At 41.6% G+C, this 23,823-nt stretch overlaps 2 protein-coding genes across 5 annotated transcripts in view; both read right to left on the reverse strand.

The window, feature by feature from the left end:
- Positions 1-989: 989 nt before the first annotated feature.
- LOC123187935 (uncharacterized) lies at positions 990-4,649 on the reverse strand. 4 transcript variants are annotated; one of them, XM_044599940.1, is made up of 7 exons: positions 4,505-4,649; positions 2,883-2,951; positions 2,698-2,768; positions 2,079-2,127; positions 1,900-2,006; positions 1,562-1,638; positions 990-1,480 (listed from the first exon to the last, which is right to left on the reverse strand). In XM_044599940.1, exons 2-7 carry the CDS (start codon positions 2,929-2,931, stop codon positions 1,207-1,209), a joined length of 627 nt encoding a protein of 208 aa, XP_044455875.1. In that variant the 5' UTR covers positions 2,932-2,951; positions 4,505-4,649; the 3' UTR covers positions 990-1,206. The 4 variants fall into 4 exon arrangements, with proteins under 4 accessions (XP_044455875.1, XP_044455874.1, XP_044455877.1 ...); XM_044599939.1 differs by having other exon boundaries at positions 1,562-1,641; XM_044599942.1 differs by having other exon boundaries at positions 2,079-2,164.
- Positions 4,650-5,286: 637 nt separating this feature from the next.
- Positions 5,287-23,823, reverse strand: part of LOC123191582 (probable trehalose-phosphate phosphatase 5) — a 29,281-nt gene continuing 10,744 nt past the window's right edge. Inside the window, exons 5-15 of the mRNA XM_044604259.1 lie at positions 18,457-19,221; positions 18,355-18,365; positions 11,704-11,844; positions 11,548-11,619; positions 11,394-11,459; positions 10,823-10,879; positions 10,628-10,732; positions 10,464-10,544; positions 5,615-5,764; positions 5,431-5,520; positions 5,287-5,343 (exon numbers count right to left, since the gene is read on the reverse strand). Of these exons, the coding sequence (XP_044460194.1) occupies positions 5,287-5,343; positions 5,431-5,520; positions 5,615-5,764; positions 10,464-10,544; positions 10,628-10,732; positions 10,823-10,879; positions 11,394-11,459; positions 11,548-11,619; positions 11,704-11,844; positions 18,355-18,365; positions 18,457-19,221 (1,595 nt within the window). The remainder of the gene's footprint in view (positions 5,344-5,430; positions 5,521-5,614; positions 5,765-10,463; positions 10,545-10,627; positions 10,733-10,822; positions 10,880-11,393; positions 11,460-11,547; positions 11,620-11,703; positions 11,845-18,354; positions 18,366-18,456; positions 19,222-23,823) is intronic.

Genomic DNA, 23,823 nt, shown 5'->3' on the forward strand with positions numbered 1-23,823 from the left:
AGAATGACCTTTCTTGCAACTAACTTCGATGGGCCACCTGACTCTCTCCATATCCTTTCTAGACCCAGGGTCGATGAGTTCCATTTTTATACGGATGTGATTGCTCTACGCAAAAAGGAAAATATGTTAACTATGCCAGTTCATAAAAAATCAGTGGGGAGCAAATGCAAGAGGTGGGGCAAATGAAACATGATAAAGTATTCTAGAAATAAGAAATACTCCCTCCATTCACTATTGTAAGATGTTTTGGATATTTCAATATGGACTAGACACAAAGTGAAATAAGTAAACAAACACACAAAAACATGTCTACATACATCCAATTTAGAAAAAAGTCAGAACATTTTATAATAGTGAACGGAGTACAAGATAAATTCTGAAACTAAAAATTAGATTCAAGTCTTTAGTAGAAATCTTCTCCATAGTATCAATCAATGTGACACCCGAACAAATACACCTGCACAAGTTTGATTAGTTTCAGGACTCATGCTTTTATTAGTATTATTAGTATGGGCATGTGGTATAAACTGTATATTAATAGTATAGTACAGTAATGGAGATAAAAGCACCGAGTTTAGTGAACCCAAATGTTCCTGACCATTCAAGTAGATAACGAGTTTATAAAGCCTCTTCAACTTGATACCATTTGCTACGGTGAATATATTTTTTCTTAAATAAAGGAGCTAGTAAATTTAGTTTTTCTATTATTTGAGATTTCACTTACTTTTATGGCCATGTTTGGATCAATGGGTTAGAGCTAGTTTGGGCTCAACTAGCCCTAAAGTATCCAAACATGAGGGATAGTTTGAGCTAGTTGCATCTAACCCATCCAAAAAAAAACTATCCCACCCAAGAGGTGCTAATAGGAGCTTGTTCTCCTGTGCATTTATTGTCAATCTAACCCTATCGTCCAAACACCTCTTTGGCTAGAATTAGTTCAGGGTTAGTCATGAGCTAGAAACAAACTCTAACCTCTAGCTAAGTTAAAGTATCCAAACAGGGCCTATATACATTAGCATTAGCAATCACATATATAGTTCTGCAAGAATATAGTCTACCCAATAAGTAACTCAGGCTTGATTTCCAGCAGTGACACCTAATCAGTGCCGGCATAAGTTCTTTATCCTTCTGATGATACAACACAGTCTAGCAAGAGAACAGAAAAACTTCAACACGGAGTCTACAACAATTTCTTCACGCCACAAACTATTCCTCGTCCGAACTCTCATACGCTAAACCAAGTAAGCTTACAGCTGCATTCTGCGACTTGGCCTCCGCTGGATCACCTGGTTTTGACAGAGGTTGCACAAAGATGACAGACCCTTGAGACAGTTCATTTTCACCTTCATGCGTAGACATTTTCCTCATAGAATCTTCTTGTTCCTGCTTAGGTCTATCACCCTCTGCTGTTTGTCGAGGGCTGCTGACTTTTGCTCGCTTTGGTTTGATCTCGACAATCTTCTTCAAGAGATCACGTTGCCTGCCCATAACAAGGTATGTGCCAAATCAGAAGGCAAAAGTATCATTGATGGAAACAGAGTCTTTGTCGCGCACGGCTTACCTTATATCACTTTTGGGTCTAGGCTCGACCCGAAGAGCCGCGGGAATAGGAGGTGCAGAATCAGCTAGAACTGCTGCTTGGTAATGCCAGAGTTAAAGAAATCAAACAAACAAACTGACAGAGTTATCGAAATGTGGAACGCTGCAAGCTGCGATAAGATGTGAAACTACCCCTAGGCATGTGAATATTGTGCTGCAACTGCATGACCAATGACAAGAAAATCAAATAATAGATGTGGAAAATAGCATGCATGCATAGCAAGAACGCTTGGGTTATACTAAATATTATCTTGTAAAAGGTGTGGGAGATGCTATAATGTATCATGCAAGAGAGGATATCTTAAAGGCAGCAAATGCCCGCTTCTCTGTACGACGGAGGAGACGCTCTGCATCTTCCTCAGCCTCCATTTGCTCTTTAAGGTAAAGCAAATCATCACTGTCCAATGCTGAACAACATCGAAGTAAACAAGGTTAACAAGGAGCCAGCATGAATTCTTCATTAAAGAAGCATGGAATACCTCCTCGCCCATGAAGGTAGCCTCCCCGCTCACCAGCAACATCCTGCATCTGTTGGCATCAACCGCCCAGTAGAAAGCCAAAATCCCTGTCAGGGCATGTTATCAGAACATCGTAAATCAATGCCTATTGCAGGCATACTGAGTAATGGGATCAATTTTTCAAGAAGAGCGAGTAATCTCATGGCCACAAGCCCACAACTGCCAGCAAGTTAAATGCTGTCCCGAACACAACACTGATAAGAGGAGATAATGTATGCTACCTAAACCTAAGACAGCCTTGATCTTTTTCCTGATCACGTTGAATGATTTCTCACAATCCAAAGTAAATTCCCTGAATTTAAGCTCATTGGTACAAACATATCAAAGGCCTTCTGCACTTATCTATATCTGTACAAGCACAATACCATGTCAAAACTCAAACAGACCTCTTTCTTTCCATGACCCTCATTTCAAAGTATCCAATATTCGAATGTGAGAATCGATAATGTAACTTAGATTTTGATAGCTAAACTAATTTCCTAAAAATAAGATACCTACCAGGACAATGCTACTAAGTAATTATAACTCAATTTATTCACAATTTAATCAGAATTATTTTTGCAAGAGCATTCCGGTTAACCTTTGCTACCATGCGCTGGAAGGTGACATCCTCATCGTCGATCTTGTCCTTCCCCTTCCCATACTTTCTATCTGCATATGCATAACCCCAAAGGTGATGATTTGATTTAAGAAAATGTCCAATAAACCAAAAAGGAGAAGAACCACTTGTCCACACTGGGACTGGAGAATGATGAAATCACTAACCTTTAGGGTCGCTGAGGTTAGTGTACTCACGAACCTCACGTCCAGACATGTGTGAGAGCTCGGCTGGCCCTATTTATATTCAGATCCAACATTAGGTACGATTTTTCGAACCGAGAAGTGTAAAAGTTTGAACAGAGTTTTTTGAAAAAACAATAATTCATATAGGAAAAACAATAAAGAACCCTTCAAAGAGAAATAGTATGACTCAACTGGGTCAACCAATTGGTAGTTTCACTCAAGAAATGAATTGGTAGTTGAGCTCTTACCGTCTCAAACTACCGTCCAAACACAAATGGTGTTAACTTGCCATGGCCGGCAGTTTCTAAATTAGCAATCATGTGACTTTGTTGTCAGAAAGTACTTTTTCTACAAGACAACTTGACATCTCACTACATGGCAATTGAATGTGCTATACTGTACAACATTTGCAATCTGGACACGTGACAGATAATTTCTAACAACTATTTAAGATGGACCCAGTATCCAGTATTGGATCCATCTCCTATGCTCATTCTCTGAGCTCTTACAGTAAAGCACATTCAAATGAGCTATGTTTTTAAAGCGTCCCTAAGGCGACGCCTAGGCGACGCCTAGGCGTCGAAGCGCTCCCCCTCCGCTTTGGAAAATCGACCGCTTTGGGCGCCTAGGCGTCCAAAGCGCCCGCCTAGGCGTCGCCTAGGCGCCAAAGCGCCCCCCCCTCCCTAAGGCGGTAAGGCGTCGCCTTAAAAACATAGCAAATGAGCATAGGAGATGGATCCAATATTCACTCCTGATACAGTGATTTCAGCTCATAAAAAGCAGAATAATTTGGCAGGAGATAATATATGCAAGTGTTTGAGGAATTTGTTGCAGCTGTGGGCGAGCCTGGGACATGTGATCAAGATGCAGTTTCAGGTGTGGCTGACATGACAGATGCAATGCAAGGTGCAAACAGGAGATAGTGCTGCAGCAAAATCAGCATCAAGGTTGATGAAGGAATCCCCAAATTGAAGCAGTCATGCAGAGGCAGACTTGATGTGAGGCTTGGGGTTTGGGGAGGGTACCCTTAACTCAAAATTCATCCGATAAGCAAGTAAATGGGCCAACGATTTGAGTAGTCCTATCCTAAAGAAATACGATGCTTTGCCCTCTCGGTCATCAATTAGAGACAAAAAAGGAGAAATAACTAGCAGCTCAATCAGATCTGAGGCTTGCTCTTCCCTAGCTCTAGCCTCTAGGTCATCAATCTGTTAACTAAGCATGTAATACTACTGCCACCAATGTAGCACAATGATTTTCTTCAGACCTTTTTTGTTTCAAATAACTTGCTTCTACTTGCTGGGTGCCACCCTGCCAACTCCCAATGATGACAAGCAGGGCACTCCAATTTAATAACCAATTGTAATGCGTGAGCTGGAGGAGCCAATGGATATTCAACCCTAGCTGCTAAGGCAAATTGGGTCGGTAGATAATACATGAGATAATGAGAGGACGAAATAACAGAGTCAATACGCAATATATACGCAATAACAGGCTACTCTTAAGTCTTAACCCTAGGTTGGGCAGGGGCAGTGGACGCGCGCGCATCCACACGCGAAGGGAGGGCGACGGCCGACGGAGAAACCGAGGAAGGCGAGGCCTACCTCAATCTGATGCGGTGCGTCGGAGAGAGGTGGGCGTTGCGGCGGCGGAGGAGTCCAACTTGCGGCGGACCGGGCAGAGCGTGTCGCCGTGTCGCTCGGGAGGAAGAGGGACGCCGCTGACCGCTTGGCACGGAGAGAGAGGGAGGAGAGGAAAATAAAAGATGCTCCTAGGAAAATTACTTCCAAACGGATCGAGAGCCCAACAGCCCCTAAGGTTGGAAATCGGCCCGCAACGCTGATCGTTTCCTCTGGACGGCCCATTAGCTCTCGGCCATTCCTACGTTTTTTTCACCGGTTCGCCTCGTTGACTCGTACGGATCGTTTCCTCTAGATAGCGGCGGCGGCGCCCCCTCCCCATCCGGCGTTTCTCTCCCTTCCCCTAAAAACTCCGTCGATCCCTCCGGCGAAGTCCTCTCCCGCTTTCCTACATCCGGTCTCCTCTGACCACCCTTGTGCTGGACATCCTACTCCAAAAAAAAAGGCGGTCAGATGCGCCCCTGCTTCGCATGAAGCAATCCAGTACTCCGAATGCCCCTCTGCCAACGGTGCTGCTGACCACGGCGCTTTGTAACGCCCCATTCCAATTTGGTTGCAGGATTTGAAAAAATAGTCACTCCATCACCAGGTATGTACTTACTACAGAAAATATATAGTCAACTTCTCCATCACCAGCTTCAGCAATGTTTTGGTTTTATTTCTTTCATCCTATGTTCGCTTTCGCTAAAATTGGGCGTTCACTTATTTGCGCCGCTCCAAATGGGCTGTTGCAACTTCCAAGGAATTCAAACTTGGTCCTGTTCTCTCCTCCAGCGCACCAGCTTCTCTAGGAACTCTTTCACCTGAGAACAATTAAAATTATTTAGCATTCAATTTGTTGGATACAGCTAAAAAGATTGCATGCATACTCGTGAGCCTAGATTCATTACCTCACTGGGGTTCTTTAGAGAGTACTCAGCTGCAGTCCTCTTGCGCCACTTGCAGACGCGGATCCCAAATCCACCCTCCTCAGAAAGCACCTGAATGCAACAAAGTAGATTTTTTTTCTTCTTCCAAATGAAGCTTTAAATCCATTAGGTCTCACTGTTCAGATGATGTTCTGAAGTTTTTTACCTTAAAAGCGTCTTCATCGGTCTTATCATCACCAATATAGATTGGTAAGATCCGAGAGCTGTCCCAGCTATGTTTGTTGGTGAGCTGCTGGAGGAGATACTTGACGGCGTCTCCCTTGTCGAATTTCGCCCCTGGACGAACCTCTCGAACCTATAGAAAATGTTATAACATTCAAACCTGATTAAATATTCAAAGAAACTGAATAAATACACAACATTTAGGACTAAGGTAATACAAAACTACAAGTATAGGGATTTTAACTAATACCCGCCAGTCTAGGACTAAGTATAGTAACAAAAAAGCACACAACTGCTCCAATTGGCCACTTAATGATAAACATGACGTGTGGGTCCTGGGAGTCACAGAAAAATGATTTTTTTTTAAATCTGTATAGTTCTTCTAAGATTAAGCCAACTTGACTGATTTTTTTTTAAAAAATTCAAAAATACCTTTAAAAGCCAGTAATTCAGTCCATCTTGTATAATCAACCTGGGAAATTTTTTGCCCATTTTGCCCAACCGTTTAAAGTTTATACAGTTTGGTAAGACTCGACCAAACTTGTTTCAAACATTCAAAGTTTTCAAAATTATCGAAAAAAATTCCAGTAACTCAATACATCTTTAATGATAAATTTGGGAATGTTTCGGCCTATTTTGCTTAGTCGTTTTTAAATCTGTAAAATTTTCATAAGATTGGCCAATTTTGGTTACGCAAAATCCTTAAAAAAATCCAGTAATTCTATGCATCTCCAATGATAAATGTGGCAAATTTGCAGCCCGTTTTGCCTAGCCGTTTTAAAGGCCGGACAGTTCGAGATTCAGCCAAATTTCATTCAAAAAACAAATTGTTCAAAATGGTCTGGAAAATTTCATTTAATTCAATACATATTCAATAATCAATCTGGAAACGTTTTAGCCCTTTGGCAAGCTGTTTTAGAGTTTGGACAATTTTTGCAAGATTCAGCCAAATTTGTTTCAAAATGTCAAAGTTTTCAAATAAATCAGGAAAAATTCCATAAAGTCAATACATATTCAGTGATTAGTCTGGGAAAATTTCAGCCCTTGTTTCCTAGCTGTTCTAATTGTTGGACAATTTTTTGTAAGATTCACCCAATTTGGTTCGAAATTTTGAAGTCCTAAAAAGTCTGGAAAAATTCCAGTGGTTGGAGTTATTTTCTCTCATAATTTTGGGAAATTTAGAGCCCATTTTCCCCATCTGTTTTAAAGTTTAGGCGGTTTTGTAAGATCCGGCCAAGTTTTGTTTAAAAATTCAAGTTTGCAAAGAAATCTGGAAAAAGTTCAACCAGTTGGAGTTATTTCTCTCATCATTCTGGGAAATCTTCAGCACATTTACAAAAGCCATTTATGGCAGAATAAAAATCCAAGTTTGAATATTGTGTGTATGCAAGTCCATCTTAATCAACTATTTTGGTCAAGTGTTGCACTACATTCATGTAGAACACACATGCATAGAGCGAGATTACAAATAGTCAACATAACCTAGGACAAGTTTTTCTAGTTGAATACACCAAATAATTCAACATAACCTAGGACAAGTTTTTTAGCCAAAATACACCAAATAGTTCGGCATAATACGGGACAAGCTCCTCAGGGAAGAGAAGTGGGGGCAGTTGTCGGTACATGTCGTCTTCTCCGACGCTAGCGCGGTAGCCCCTACGGTCTCTAGTGCACGGGAACGTGCCTATGCCTGAGTGGTGGAGGGATCGAGAGGGGATAGACATCGGGGGTTGGGCCGGTTAGGAGGTCGGGGAGAATGTTGGTATCAAGGAGCTCTAATATGCGCTTTGTTTGAGTTGGAGACCAGGTTCGACTCATATCGTGTCGGCTCAAGCCGAGATTTGGAGGCTGAGGCAAAAAAAAACTAGCCAAGCCAAATTTGAATCTATGAATGATGGGGACCCGGCCAACTCTGCTTATCTGGTCTCAACATAGTTGGTCCCAAGCCCGGGTAAAGGAGGAGGGTTGTGATAGGCTTGGTGAGCTAACGTCAAAACTCAACCACTCTTATGGAGATGAAACCCAGAAGAAAACCGTTGGGGCGTAACCCTCTTAGCAACATGACGTATTGGAACTCGGGTGTTGTGTTAAATGGACAAGGATCAGGTCGTCACCCCCTTGGTCGCGCGCTGAATCTTGATGTGGATACGATGAGAGTGAGGATCGGGTCGTCACGTCCTTAGTGGCGCGCTACATCAACGTCCGGATTTAGTGAAAAATGAGCAAGGGTCTTCACATTTGTATCGACGAGTGTGAACGGTAAGGAAGCTAGCCGAGCCTAGTAGGATTCACATAGGTAGCTGGAACGTTGGGTCATTGACGGGTAAGCTACGGGAGTTGGTCAACAAGAGCCTCGAGTATGGAGTGGTAGACGTCAAGAGGCAACAGGACCGGGGTATCCTGGTCAAGCTGGTCATTGTGGACTTGGTTCTCAATGTTATCAACGAATATGCCCCGCAAGTAGGCCACAATGAGAACACCAAGGAGTTCTGGGAAGGCCTGGAGGACATGGTTAGGAGTGTACCTATTGGCGAGAAGCTCTTCATAGGAGGAGACCTCAATGGCCATGTGGGTACATCTAACACAGGTTTTGAAGGGGTGCATGAGGGCTTTGGTTATGATAGCAGGAATGAAGGAGAGGATGTCTTAAGCTTCGGTTTAGCCTATGACATGATTGTTACTAACACCCTCTTTAGAAAGAGAATCCTAGCCAGTGCTTTTTAGTAGTGGTTAGCCAGATTGATTTCGTCCTCTCAAGAAGAGAAGACAGTCGTGCTTGCCCAGATTGTAAAGTGATGCCTGGAGAGTGTTGTCTCTCAACATAAGCTTGTGGTGGCTGATTTCCACTTTCGTATTCATGTCCAGCGAGAATCGTGCCAAAGTCGCTAGAATGAAGTGGTGAAGCTCAAGGAGGAGGTAGCTCAGGCTTTCAAGGAGAGGTTACTAAGGAGGGCCCTTGGGAGGAAGGAGATGATGCAAACAATATGTGGATGAAGATGGCGACTTGTGTTCGGGAGGTGGCTTTAGAGCAGTTTGGGTTACCAAGGGAAGTAGAAATGAAGCTAAAGATACCTAGTAGTGGAACGATGATGTCCAAAAGGCTATTAAGGAGAAGAAAGACTATTTCATACGCCTACACTTGGATAGGAGGTAGACAATATATAGAAGTCCAAGGTAACAAATAAGTCTGCAAAGCGAGCTATGAGTGAAGTAGGGGGTTGGATGTATGAGGACCTCTACTAACGTTTAAACACGAAGGAAGGCGAAAGGGACACCTATAAGTTGGCGAAGATCCGGGAGAAGAAGACGAGGGATGTCAACCAAGTCAAATTCATCAAGATGGGTGCAGATCGGCTTCTGGTGCAGGACAAGGAGATCAAGCATAGATAGCGAGAGTACTTCGACAAGATGTTCAATGGGGAGAATGAGAGCTCTACCATTGAGCTGGATGACTCCTTTGTTAGGACCAATGGGTGTTTTGTGTGATGAATCTAGGAATTTGAGGTCAGGGGCCTGATTGTATCCCCATTGAGGTGTCGAGGGGCCTTGGAGACATAGTGACAGTATGAGTAAATAAGCTTTTCAACCTCATTTTTCGGTCAAACAAGATGCTCGAAACATTATGCGGGGTATATTAGTACCAATGTTCATGAACAATTGGGTGTTCAGAGGTGTACTAATTACCATGGAATTAAGCTGATGAGCCATACAATGAAGCTATGGGAGAGAGTCATTGAGCACCGCTTAAGAAGAATGATAAGCGTGACTAAAAATCAGTTTGGTTTCATGCCTCCAAAGTCGGCCATGGCAGCCATTTTCTTAGTACAACAACTTATTGAGCTATACATGGAGCAAAAGGAGGATTTGCATATGGTGTTCATTGACTTGGAGAAGGTCTATGATAAGATACCTCAAAATGTCATGTGGTAGGGCTTGGAGAAACACGAATTCCCAATAAAGTACATTGCCCTCATCAAGGACATGTACAATAATGTTGTGATTAGTGTACAAACAAGTTATGGAGAAACTGATGACTTTCCAATAAAATAGGGCTGCACCAAGGGTCAGCTTTGAGCCCTTGCCTTTTTTTTCTTTGGTGATGGATGAGGCCACAACGGATTACATGGAGATATCCCATGGTGTATGCTCTTTGCGGATGATGTGGTACTAGTCGGAGGGGGGCTAATACAAAGTCAGAGCTGTGAAGACAGACTTTGGAATCGAAGGTTTTAGGCTTAGTAGAACTAAAACTAAGTACATGAGGTGTGGTTTTCATACTATTAGGCATGGGGAGGAGGTTAACCTTGATGGGCATATGGTATCTCAAAAGGATACCTTTCGATGTTTCGGGTCAATACTGCAGAAGGATGGTGATATCGATGAAGATGTCCGCCATCGAATCAAAGTTGGATGGATGAAGTGGTGCCAAGCTTCTGGCGTCCTCTGTGATAAGAGAGTGCCACAAAAGCTAAAAGGCAGGTTCTATATGACGACGATTCGTCATGCGATGTTGTATGGCGTTGAATGTTGGCTAACCAAAAGGCGACATGTCCAACAGTTAGGTATTGCAAAGATGCACGAGATCTTATGGGTTTCAACTCTAGCCACTCCAACTTGTTTGGGACTAAAAGGCTTTGTTGTTGTACTTTTTTAAGTGGCTGGTGAGAGAAATAGTGTGACTACCATCACTACTTTGTCCTAGACTTGTGGGTATCTTTTTCTTGAAAAAAGAAGACTTGTGGGTATCAGTTAAAATTCCCTAGAGTTGTGGTTTTGTGTTAGATCAGCCCCAAATATTGTGTATTTGTGCGATTTCCTCTAACTCCACTTACCTTTTTACCGTTGGTCACCTTGAGATCAGGAAATTCTTCTGTCACAGTTCTCATCACGATGTTCTTAAGTAAGTCCTTATCCTGCCAAAAAGGGAGGCCAAACGTGAGATGGATTTTCTCAATATAGCGAGGCAACAATGTTAAAACTTGAGTTTCAGTTTTACCTTTTCCCTGCGAACTTCCCGGTAGTGCACAGAAACGCAGAACTTATTGTTTTCCACACTGGCACCTTTGATCTCTCTGACAGCCTCTTTCAGACGCTCTGTGGCCTATTGTGCATGCAGTGTATTAGTATTTTCATAATTCAATCAACTTGAATAACCAATATGCAAACTAATAACTGATTGTAGTATATATACCTCAGCTATTACCGGTAAATACTCGCTGTTAGGTTGGAAGGGATCTGTTCCGTCATTCTGCAGTAGAACATTTACAAAAATTAGGAGCGTTAAAGACAAGCAAAGTATGATTTTTGTAATAAGCATTATAATAAGTATGGGAGTTAATTACATATGCAGTACAACAACTTATAGCGAACTAACAAAATCATACACAGACTAACCCCCCCCCCCCACCCCACCCCCAGAAAAACGGTACAGTAATTTATCTGTCCGACTGACAAATGAAACCCATACATAGATAGAACACCAGGGCCCAGGCCACGCACACATGGCAGTTAACAGCTATAGACAGTACACCATTAGGATTAACGGAAATTGCATCAAAATGTGCTGTTTGTTAAGTTTGTGTACCATTTTTATGGGTTTTTTAGTTTATGTATGGTTCTGTTAGTTCGCTGCAAGTTCTTGTACTACTGGTATAATTAACTCGTATGGCTGAATGTATCTATGAGCAGAGTCTGGGGTAATAGAAGCTTCCCTTATAAAAAAGAACTACATTTCGGTATTGAAAGAGTAGACAGTGACTTACCAGTTGGATGTCCTGCCCATGGCTCCCTGCATAGTGCAGTTCGTCGAGCTGTATGAACCCTTTTGCCTGAACATGATAGCAAAGCATGTCGAGTCAATGTTTAGAGATGTATAGAACCCCAAACTAAATTGTAGATTCATTACTGCCCTAGTACCTTGTCACAGCTCCTTCCGGTGACGATTGAAGTCGAGAAAGTCATCGCAAGTTCTCTAACAGCATTACGCGTCTGGAGATTTCAAATTGGGGATGAAGGTGATTCAGACATCTTAACTAGTAGCATGTAAATATTGGTCAAGCTCATTAGGCTTACCTGCTCGGACATAAAGGCCCTTTCAGGCTTTTTCACAATTGGCGTTAAAGTACCGTCGTAGTCCAAAAACATCACAATTGTCTTTCCTTGGACGTTGGCTGTGATATCATCAAAGAACTTGATTGCAGAAGGGCGTTTAGCCTGCAAAAATAAAACATTAGAAAATTCTTTACATATGTCAGTCAACAAATAATTCAAAATTTTGAGATTGAATATTATGCGATTATTAGAACATATGTCCAACACCATTAAATTGTGTTGTGAGTATTGATACAGAAATAGCAACAGCAGAAACTTATGTTCGAAAATCAGTGGATGGAACAGCATGTTTTATTCAGCGTGTGGAGGAATCCTGGTGTCAGCCGTACTAAAGAGCAAGGCAGTGTAGCAAACTAGCAATACTTACTGAAAAAGGTAAAAAGGTACAATATAAACTGAAACATATAGCAAAAGTCTTTCGAATTTGAAATCATTGATTGAAAGGTGTAATGTCGTGATTTTATTCATGGAAGCTCTAGAGGAGTACAGAAAGCCAAATGGGCCCCCAATTAGAGTGCGTTGGCGCTCAAGACCCAAAGATCCACGTCCCTCTTGCAGCAACCTATAATAGGTTTTGATCTGTCAAGATTGATCGAAAGATTTCACGGGCTTGAATCCCTGACTCTACCTTCCACCCGAGATGAAATAAATCAAATTGTTAAAAAGAGGCCATTGGACAAGGCCCTAGGCTCAAATGCTTTTAATGGGATGTTCATAAAGAAATGTTAAGAGTATTATATTTGAAGATATATTCAGACTATGTGATGATTTCTACTTGGGCAAAGCCAAAATGGAGAATTTCAATGGATCCTTCATACTCTGGCCCCATAAAACAATCTTTGGAGAATGTTCATGACTATAGGCCTATCTCTTTAACCAATTTGTGTATTAAGTTTCTAATGAAGATATTGGCAGATACACTCCAAGGGAAATCTTAAACTGTTCACATACCAATCAATATGACTTCATTAGGGAAAGAACAACCAAGATTGCTTGGCTTGGACTTATATCAAATGCCAAAAATCAGGAAGATTGAATGGAATATTGAAGTTAGATTTTGAGAAGGCATTTGACACAATTGAACATTTTGTGATACTTGCAATTCTGAAACAGAAGGGCTTTTACAAAAGATGTTTGCAATGGGTGGAACTAGTTTTGTCATCAGGGATGCCATCAATACTATTGAATGGAGTTTCAGGGAAGCAATTTGTGTGCAAGCTTGGAGTGAGACAGAGCGACTCTCTATCTCTATTATTTGTTTAGGCGCAGATCTACTGCTAACTATGGTGAATGAGGCTTATAGGAGTGTCAGGCTTTCTCTTCCAATACCTGAACTTGCTAATCAAGATTTTCAGATGATGACATATTGCTTGTTTCGCTGGCATCTAAAGGTCAGCTTTTGCACCTCAAGTCTCTGCTCCAAACATTTGCTTCCTCAACCGGTAACTAACCCAAATCATCAATGATGTCTATTAATGTGCTGGAGGAATTAGCAGGCTCCTTTGGCTGTCGCATTGGCACTACTAGACCCAAAGTGGAGGAATTTTCATGACTCATGATAGAGTAGAGCATCATCTCGCCGCTAGTGCTTCATTTTTGTTCTGTGGGGTGCACTTGCAGTCGATTAACTTAGCATCGTCATCAATCAACATACTAGATCTGCAGTGTGCATCCCTCTAGTAGTGCTTGAAATCATTGGTAGAACTAGATGGCACTGTCTTTGGAATGACTAGAAGAGTGGTCTTGCAGCATGGTCAAGCAACATAATTGGAGAATATTTGAGCATGAGAGACCTACATTTTCTACATGGAGGCGAGGTTTCAAGAATGATGTCCCTTCTTATGCACAGGATTAAAACTAGGAATGAGGATGTGCTCACAATTTTCCCTAGATACCTTCTAGTTTTCTGTTTTTTTACTAGTTAGCCTCCAGTTTTCTGATTCTTAGCCTATAATTACCTAGTTTGTGTTTATTTAGACTATGTTTTTAAAAGCATTGTGAGGGTTTCCCTTACAGTTTCCCCTCCAAAAACACTATCTGAACATAACGATACTATTCGAATATAGCATTTATTCGCGAACAGATTTCCATGTAATCTCTTTATTTGGTAAGTGACATATTCCCATAAATAGAAAACATATTGAATCTTTAAGCAAAGTAAAATACATCAGACAAACAACACATTTTTCCCAATGGGTGTTCAGCTTCAGACATGGTTTTTGTGCAGTTTGGCTCAAAAGTCTTTGTGGTTCATAAACTGGAAGTTATCTTTAAGTTATCGTTTTCTTGCATTTTTTGGTCTATATTTTACAAAATTGAGGCTTTGTTTCTAATGGACTAATGTTTAGCATTATCTTACATGGATAGGGCCTCCAGTTTTCGAATAACTTGGTGCATGCTGTGATGTAACAAGTGCTTTGCCTATTTGCGGCTAAATTGAGGTAAGACTAGAGAATACTTTAATGCATGTGATTTGAGTTCCTACTAGTAATGCGTATTGCACGCCATCCACCTCTTTGGCGACCTCCCTGTGGCAAACCTCCTATGGCGTAATTCCGCAAACATTGTACATTGCGCGTCTTCCTGCCATTCTGCAGACCTACAAAGGAGGGGGCATAAGATATCTCTCACTACCGCCCATTAGCCTCAGTCATGCCATTGTGAAGATCATAGCCAAGGTGCCTGCCATTTGTCTCAGGCTGCTCATGAACAGCCCTGTTTCCAACACCCAATGTGCTTTCATCAAGAAGAGGAGCATCCATGAGAACTTCATGTACGTTAGGAACCTTGCATGTAGGCTCCAAAGGAATAAAACATCTTCCGTCCTTTTCAAGCTCGACATCCACAAAGTCTTTGACTCTGTGTGATGGGAGTACATGTTCGACCTCCTCTAATGGAGGGGCTTCCTGAGTAGATTTCATGACCGGATTAACGCCCTGCTTTGCACCTCGTCCTCGACAGTCCTGAATCGGTTTGTTGGCCCTCCCATCAAGCATCGTCGGGGGCTAAGGCAAGGTGACTTGCTGTCCCCGCTAATTTTTGTCCTCACCATCAACCCCTTGTAGCAGATTCTTGATGTGGCCATTGGGCATGTACTCCTTCACAAGATTCGGGGTCAGGGCACTATCTTTCATACCTCCCTTTATACGAAGGCACGGTTGTGTTTGTCGCCCCAATCAAAGAGGACATTCAAAATCTTGCGACCATTTTGCATTCCTTTGGGGAGGTCACGAGTTTGCCACTATTTACAGAAGAACTACGCCGTTCCTATTTGGTGTGGACACCTCAACCTTGATGATACCCTATAGAGTTTGCCCACCATGAGAACTTCCTCCCCGATAAAGTACCTTGGCCTCCAGCTCTTGGTTTGGCAACTCGAGAGGGTGGATTTTGAGCACCGAGAACAAGATTGTGGTAAAGCTCCCCCCTTCACAGTGGAAGAATATTACTATGGTTGGCCGAACTGTATTTGTTAAACGTCCTTTCCTCGCTAGCTGTGTACTACCCCACCCCTCGTTATCCCTTAAGTGTTCTCAATATTGTCAAGAAGTTAGAAGGGGTGTTTCTTGGTCGGGAATGAACAAAGATGCGAGAGGGAAATCCAAGGGAAACTGTTTGCCGCCCCACCCACCTTGGTGGCCCTGGTGTGCTCCACCTTGAAAATTTTCGCTAGAACGCGTCGGTTTACATCGCCATGGTTTGAGTGGAAGAATTCGAGAACCCATGAGCTGATATGGACCTTTTTATGCCTCAACCACAATCACCATTGGTAATGGTGAGGAGACCTTTTGGGACTCAATATGGCTACATGGAAGAAAACTGAAAGACATCGTGCCCCTCATCTCTGCGGCCTCCAAAAGGAAGAAGAGTGTGAAACAAGCCCTACACAAGCATGCATGGATTATGAAGATTAAAATGAGTAACGAGATATCCATGGCACAGATATTGGAGTTTGTAGACCTTTGGGATCTCCTAAAACAACAACAACAACAAAGCTTTTAGTCCCAAACAAGTTGGGGTAGGCTAGAGGTGAAACCCATAAGATCTCGCAACCAACTCATGGTTCTGGCACATGAATAGCAAGGTTCCACGCACCCCTGTCCATGGCTAGTTCTCTGGTGATACTCCGGTCCTTCAGATCCCTCTTTACGGACTCCTCCCATGTCAAGTTCGATCTACCCTGACCTCTGTTGACATTATCGGCACACTTTAGCCGTCTGCTATGCACTGGCGCTTCTGGAGGCCTGCGCTGAATATACCCAAACCATCTCAGACGATGTTGGACATGCTTCTCTTCAATCGGCGCTACCCCAACTCTATCTCGTATATCATAATTCCGTACTCGGTCCTGCCTTGTGTGGCCACACGTCCATCTTAGCATGCGCATCTCCGCCACACCTAACTGTTTTTTCTCGAATACGCACGAGTGTGCGTACTTTACTATAAAGGAGTGGGGTAAAAGAGACATGTCACCTTTTAGTCGGCCAACACTCAACGCCATATAACATAGCTGGTCGAACCGCCGTCCTATAGAACTTGTCTTTTAGCTTTTGTGGCACTCTCTTGTCACAGAGAATGCCAGAAGCTTGGTGCCACTTCATCCATCCGGCTTTGATTCGATGATTCACATCTTCATCGATATCCCCATCCTTCTGTAGCATAGACCCCAGATATCTAAAGATGTCCTTCTGAGGCACCACCTGCCCATCAAGGCTAACCCCCTCCTCCTCGTGCCTAGTAGTACTGAAACCGCACCTCATGTACTCGGTTTTAGTTCTACTAAGTCTAAACCTTTGGATTCCAAGGTTTGTCTCCATAGCTCTAGCTTCCTGTTGACCCCCGTCCGACTATCATCGACTAGCACCACATCATCCGCAAAGAGCATACATCATGGGATATCTCCTTGTATATACCTTGTGACCTCATCCATCACCAGAGCGAAAAGATAAGGGCTCAAAGCTGACCCCTGGTGCAGTCCTATTTTAATCGGGAAGTCATCAGTGTCGCCATCACTTGTCACAACATTATCATACACGTCCTTGATGAGGGTAATGTGGGACTTTGTGTTTCTCCAAGGCCCATCACATGACATTCCACGGTATCTTATCACAGGCCTTCTCCAAGTCAATGAACACCATATGCAGGTCCTTCTTTTGCTCCCTGTATCTCTCCATGAGTTGTCGTACCAAGAAAATGGCTTCCATGGTCGACCTCCCATGCATGAAACCAAACTGATTTCCGACCACGCTTGTCATACTTCTTAAGCGGTGCTCAATGACCCTCTCCCATAGTTTCATTGTATGGCTCATCATCTTAATTCCACGGTAATTAGTACAACTCTGAACATCCCCTTTGTTCTTGAAGATCGGTACTAATATACTCCGTCTCCATCCTTCTGGCATCTTGTTTGCCCAAAAAATGAGGTTGAAAAGCTTAGTTAGCCATACTATACCTATGTCTCCGAGGTCTCTCCACACCTCAATGGGGATACAATCAGGGCCCATCGCCTTGCCTACTTTCATCCTTTTTAAAGCCTCCTTGACCTATGGATCCTGGATTCGCCGCACAAAACGCCTGCTGGTATCATCAAAGGAGTCGTCTAGTTCAATAGTAGAGATCTCATTCTCCCCATTGAATAGCTTGTTGAAGTACTCCCACCATCTATGTTTAATCTCATCGTCCTTCACTAGGAGCTCGTCTACTCCGTCCTTGATACATTTGACTTGGTCAACATTCCTCGTCTTCCTCTCTTGGATCTTGGCCGTCTGATAGATGTCTCTTTCGCCTTCCTTCGTGTCTAACCGCTGGTAGAGGTCCTCATACGCCCGACCCCTTTGCTTCACTCACAACTCACTTTGCGGCTTTCTTTGAGTTCACCCAAATAGCGATGCCAAGGATGCCATAAGATGGAAGATTTTGGACAGCAGCGGCATTGGCATACAGAGTACAATTCTTGTGAGCTACTCTTAACTTTGATGAACACAACTGTTTGGAAGTCATGGGCTCCCCCAAAGGTCGAATCCTTTGCATGGCTTGCTATCCAAAATAGGGTGTGTACTGCAGACCGACTTGAGAAGTGAGGTTGGCCAAATTGTAGGCTTTGGCCCTTTTGCATAAGGGCACAAGAATTGGCCACTCATCTCTTCTTCAAATGTTGTTTCATATTGAGAGTGTGGACGATGATTAAGGATTGGCTTGGCTTGGAGGCCCTTGACTTGTCTCGATGGGCGTATGTTTGTGAATTGGGTCTTATGGAATGAGAGAAATGCTTGGATCTGTCGAAACAAATCCACGCCACTACTATACATTTTGGTGCTCATCAAGAGTAAAGCCAGGCTTTGGGACATGGCATGTCCTAAACATCTGAGAAACATCATGCTGTGAGAGTAACGCCTTTTCTAGTTCAGATGTGTTCTTTCTTTTGCAGCATCTCTGTAGTTCCCTTCTTAATTAATGGATGAGGCAAATCTTTTGCATCTGTTTTGAAAAATACAAATACCAGCTGGGTTGTTAAGAATTAAGATGAAACCATACCGGCAATCTCCACCAAAGTAGAAGTAGGACCAATAATATTATCAGTGAGCCCGCAACACAACCCACCACAATTCAAACCTGCTTCTTCCCTGCATATATATACTTCACCCATTAGTCAAAGAAAAGTTATATATAACAGAAAAGAATAGTTGGTTATATATATATATGGGGCCAACTCACCGTTTTTTCCTGCGGGGGTGGCTAACCCGCCCTTACCAATGTCAAAGAAGGGGCGTGGCTCCAACCTGTAGCTGCACATCACTGCAGATCTCCACTCGCTCTCATACCCAAGAAGAAGAGGTACATCCGCCAAGTTCTCTAAACAGTCAGTACAGTTGGCAGCTGACATGTTTGGCAAACACTCCGCAAGGCCATATAGGCTGTATGTGCAAGCATCTCCAGTTAACTTTTTTTGCCCCGTGGCAAACCTGTGAGGGGAATCAGCTGCCATCTTCACCAAATATATGATCAATCCATTGACAGCCTTGTTGAATACATTGCTGCACTGGGCAGGCACCTGAGAACCATTGACCTTACTGACACCTTTGTTCCAGGTCGAGTGAGATAGAATGTCCTGGTCGCTGAAAGCTAGGGTACAAAGTTCGTAGAACATGTACACCCTCTTCCTCGATGGGCATACGACCCGTGCATCCTGGAAGGCTTCATTGAGACATGCCTTGCATGTAGATGCATCTGTACCAGGACGACAACGCCCCAGGCCATATACCCTGCCCCCCCAGGATCCGAGAACCTTTTTGTCAAACAGATCTGGGGAGGAGGACACCGCATCGGGCAGCCCTGCAGACAGCTGCTCCAAGCTCTTCTGGTAGCTTCTGGGCACTGTGTAGTTCCCATCACAATCATGTGCCCAGTAACCAGGACTTGCTAGTGAGACTCCAGTGAGAACAACAAAAGCAAGGGCAGCCACTGCTGGTATCTTCATGCCTGCGCAGTAAAGAAAATGTCGGTTAACTTGCAATTTCATTCAGAACGATTCTACATGAACATGTTAAACAAACATTCTGCAAATTGAGTTGGTCCTGCGAACCAAATTAAATTAGGTAGAACATCTAGAAGAACATCTAAAAAATCCAGAACTTTGTTTTTGTGTTTAGGATAACACAAAATGTAGATTATCTTTAGTAAAGCATTGATCTGAATGTGTGAATAGGGGAACCATTCAGTGAAACAGGGCCACATTGTAACTCTACTGAGTTGGTTCTTTTACATTATTACATAGCATGCAGCTTAATAAAATTAATGTTTACATGTTTTTTCTTCCACTGGATTAATAAAAAATATGGTGGTTGGATATGCAGGGACGAGGCTGTGGAGCATGGGGAAGCCGCTGCACTTGACGGAGCGAGGGGAAATGCGGTCGTACAGTATTCAGTATGCTGTATCTGAATGTCGAGGGAGTTACCATGTGGCGCTGTTTTTCTGAATGGTTTTTGGGTGAGCGTGCATGTTATCCCTGTAACACCGGAAGCCCAGGCAGCAAGGCATGTTCTACTGTTCTGAAGGATTCAAGATTTGACAGGGTTATCTTAGCTTCAGACTGTCTTTATTTGGCTAACAAGCTGAACTCTTCCTTGCTGGACAGAACGTCTGCTGGATACATGATGCCGGCGTTGTGTGGGTTGACGAGGCCCTGGAACCGTTCCGTCCTCTCGGTTGTACTGAACAAGTTTTTTTTAAGATGGATAAACAAGTTTGGCAAAACGGTGACTCTTTAGGAAAATATATAATTCTACTGAGTTGAGTTAATTCAGTCAAGTTTTTTTTTTGGTTTTTTTTTGGTAAAAAAGACTGCCTGGTTTGTTGTGGGGCAGGACTCCTAGATTGCTGGACAGGTAGCGTTGTTTCGCTGAAGAAGCAGGTCCCTAATGGAGACAGGATTTTTGGCTTTAGGGCTCCATGAAGCCTGAATTTTAAAAAATAAAAATCAAAAATCGAATTTTAAAGAGTAAAAGAAATCTGAAAATAAATGCACAGGTACTTAGAGATGTATACTACATGTGTGTAAAATTGCATTATAAAATACGTTTTGATGTGAGCTGTACAAAAAATCAAAATCATGTATTTTTATAGTGAAAATACATGATTTTGTTATTTTTCTGTAGCTTGCATAAAAATGTATTTCACAATATAACTTTACACACAAGTAGTATACATTCATAGGTATGTGCGTATTTCTTCAGATTTTTTTGAAACCAAAGTCAGTTTTTTCAAAAAAAAATAAAAAAAGGCTCCATGGAGCTTGGGAGCCAAACACAATTTCTGGTCCCTAATGAAGACCTCTTCGGAGACCTACTAATCGGCCCCTGTAGCGCCAAAACGAGAACTAGCCCTCAGGCGCGCGCTTGTTGTGGTTCGGCCAAGCTACGGGACCTTCCCTGGCTCCCTCGGTTAACCAATTGACAGTTGACTTTTTTAAAAAAATCATAAATTTGACAGAAAAAGTTACTTTGAAAATAGTTCATAAGTTTTTAAAAAACATTGCGAAATTGAAAAAACTTCATAAATTTGAAAAGAAACACAAAAATGAAAAACATTATGAGTTTGGAAAAGTTTTTAATTTAGAAAAGTTCATGCAAAAAAATCACAAGTTAAAAAAATTATGGGTTTGAAAAAAAAACTACAAAAAAACGATGAAACACAAAATCCAGATACCCGGGCCCGAAAACTGCTGATGGGAGAGATGAGTTTTTGGACCGGCCCAGTTGCCCTAGTGAATAAGCACCAAACGGGAACAAGCTCCTCTTTGAAGCTTTAATGCGCGCTAAGGACGTTGCCCGGATGAGCACAGCCACTAACGTATGCTCGGCTCCCGCTCGCTCTACGCCCGCTAGTTTCGTATTTTGATGTTAGCTTCTATTCTGCTACAGTTGGTCTACTGTTTTTGAAAGGAACCGACCGATTGTTCAAATTAAAAAAACTTTCATTATTTTATTAAAGTTTGCAAATTTATTTTTTGGAAATTTTAAAATTATTCGTGCATTTTTAAAGATGTTCATGAAATTTTAAAAATGCCCACAAATTTGGAAAAGGTGTTTAAGGATTTTTATAAAGTTCATGAATTTTTAAAACGATCAGGAATTCAAAAAAGATCCTGAATATGAAAAATTGATCATGAACTCGAAAAAATAAAGGAAATTGAAAAAAAATCCAATAGAAAAACTGGCCAAAGAAACAAAAGTAAAACAGAGAGAAAACTAGGGGAACATTCTAGAAGGTTCCTAGAGCGCCGACTACCAGTAAAACACCATTTGGCACTATAAGCACCAAATAGGATTTCCCGTCCCGAGGCATCCTCTTCGACGCTTAACGTGCCAGTTGGTGAACCGCCTATATAGCCTACTAACGCCCGCGTCGTTCCTGCTTGCTCTGCGCCCGCTCATTTTTTCTCGTATTCTCAAAAATAAATGGTACTTCGTTGCTTGTATTCTGCTACAGTTGGTCTCATGTTCTTCGAAAATCAACACCCAGTTTATAAACTAAAAATGTTCAGAAATTGAATCGAAGTTGCAAATTCGAAAATAGTTCCATAAATTTGGAAATCATTCATGAAAATAGTTTCATAAATTTGAAAATCATTCGTGAATTTTTAAAAAGTTTAGTGAAATATTTTTTTTTTTGCAGATTTTGTTGCCGGATTTGAAAAAAAGTGTTTACAGATTTTAGAAAAGTTTGCGGCTATGAAAATAGTTGTGGACTTAAGATGAAAAACATTTAAAGAAATAATGAGAAAAAAATCATGAATTTATATATAAAGGAAAAACTGGCCAAAAAAACAAAACTAAAAATACAGGGAAACATGCCATTTACCGGTAAAGCATTATTTGGTGCATAAGCGCCAAATATAATTTGCGGACGTCCTTTTTGGCATAATCAGTGACGCTCGGTCGTGCCCATTACTTTGATTTTTTTGCCTGTATTCTACTACATCAAGTTTTTTGTTGTTAGAAAAATGTCAGTATTTTAAACTAAAGATGTCCCCCTTTTTTAAGTTTGTAAATTCAATTTTCAGGAATTTGAAAAAATCTTCCTGAATTTTAAAAAAAAATCATGAAGGAGAGAAATGTTCGCTGATTTGGAAAGAAGTGATTATGGATTCTAAAAGAATTTTGTGGATTTGAAAGAAGTTTTTGGATTCCAAAATGTGGTTTGGAAAATTTTCACAGATTTAAAAATGATTCATACATTTAAAAGTTTTCTTAATTTGAAAGTTTGTGAATACAAATAAAGTTCACATATTATGAAAAAAAGGAAGGAAAATGCACTATCTGGAATTATACTAGAAGGTCAGGAAAACTACCCAGGAAAACCTACGAATATACTAGAAGGCCAAAACCGACTAAACAACCTACAATCTCAGGTCAGCGGCTCATTTGCTGTCCCGAGACCTTTTCCTCGGCGCTTAACGCACCAGTTGCCGAACCAACGGCCAGGTTGTCTCCTACATGGGCCTGGCCCGTTAAAGCTCTCTTGACTCTCGCTTGCTCTCTTGCTTCGTATTTGTTTCGCTCGTATTTTTCTACCACTTGTCTGTTGTTCTTTGGAGAAAAGCTTGCTTTTAAAATTTTAAATGTGCACAAATTATAAAAATCGCAAATTCAAAAATGTTGGTGAATTATAAAAAAGAGAGAAGTGCATATTAGACCCCTCAACTCTAGCCCTAGTCTAATATACACCCCTCAACTCCAATACCGTCTAGTTTACTCCCCCCAACTCTCAAAACCGGCCAGATTTCAACCCTCCCCACCCCGTTGACCGGTTTTGACCTGTTGACTGGGGTGAACAGTAACTAAAAAAACAACGAGTGAACAGTAAGTTCAGAAAAAAGTTGGGAATAAAATTCAACAAACAATTTTGATTTTTTACCGAGTGAATAGTAAATTAAAAAAATTACTATTTTTTTCATAAATATCCGAATTCTTTTTGGATGGTCGATTTTTCAGTGCATGATGTCCGTGCCAATTTTCAGCTTGTTTGGACATTTGAGTGGTATCTCAACAAAAAAAATCGGCCTGAACAATACATGAACAGTTAACTATTTCACAGACGTCACATTTGTCTTTTTTGCTGAGAGCTACTTAGATGTTTGAACATGCTAGAAATTGGAACGAACATCATGCACTCAAACATCGTCCATGCAAAAATAATTAAGATTTTTTTCCGAATTACTGTTCATCCGAACAAAAAAAATAAAAAATTAAAATTATTTTTTGAACTTTTATTTGTATTTTAAACATTTTTTGGAATTTATTGTTCGCCCAGTGAAAAATCTATTTTAATTTTAATTTTATTTTTTTTGAATTACTGTTAACCTAGTCAACAGGTCAAAACTAGTCAACGGGAGGGGAGGGTTGAATTCCGCCTGGTTTTGGGAGTTGAGGATGTAAACTAGACAGTATTGAAGTTTGGGAGGTGGCAGGTATATTAGACTAGGGCTAGAGTTGAGGAGTGTAATATGCACTTCTCTCTATAAAAAATGTTCGTGAATTCAAAAACAGTTGCGAATTTTAAAAAAGGTTTTTAATTAGA

The sequence above is a fragment of the Triticum aestivum genome, chromosome 2A (assembly GCF_018294505.1).
Source record: "Triticum aestivum cultivar Chinese Spring chromosome 2A, IWGSC CS RefSeq v2.1, whole genome shotgun sequence".
Lineage (NCBI taxonomy): Eukaryota > Viridiplantae > Streptophyta > Magnoliopsida > Poales > Poaceae > Triticum > Triticum aestivum.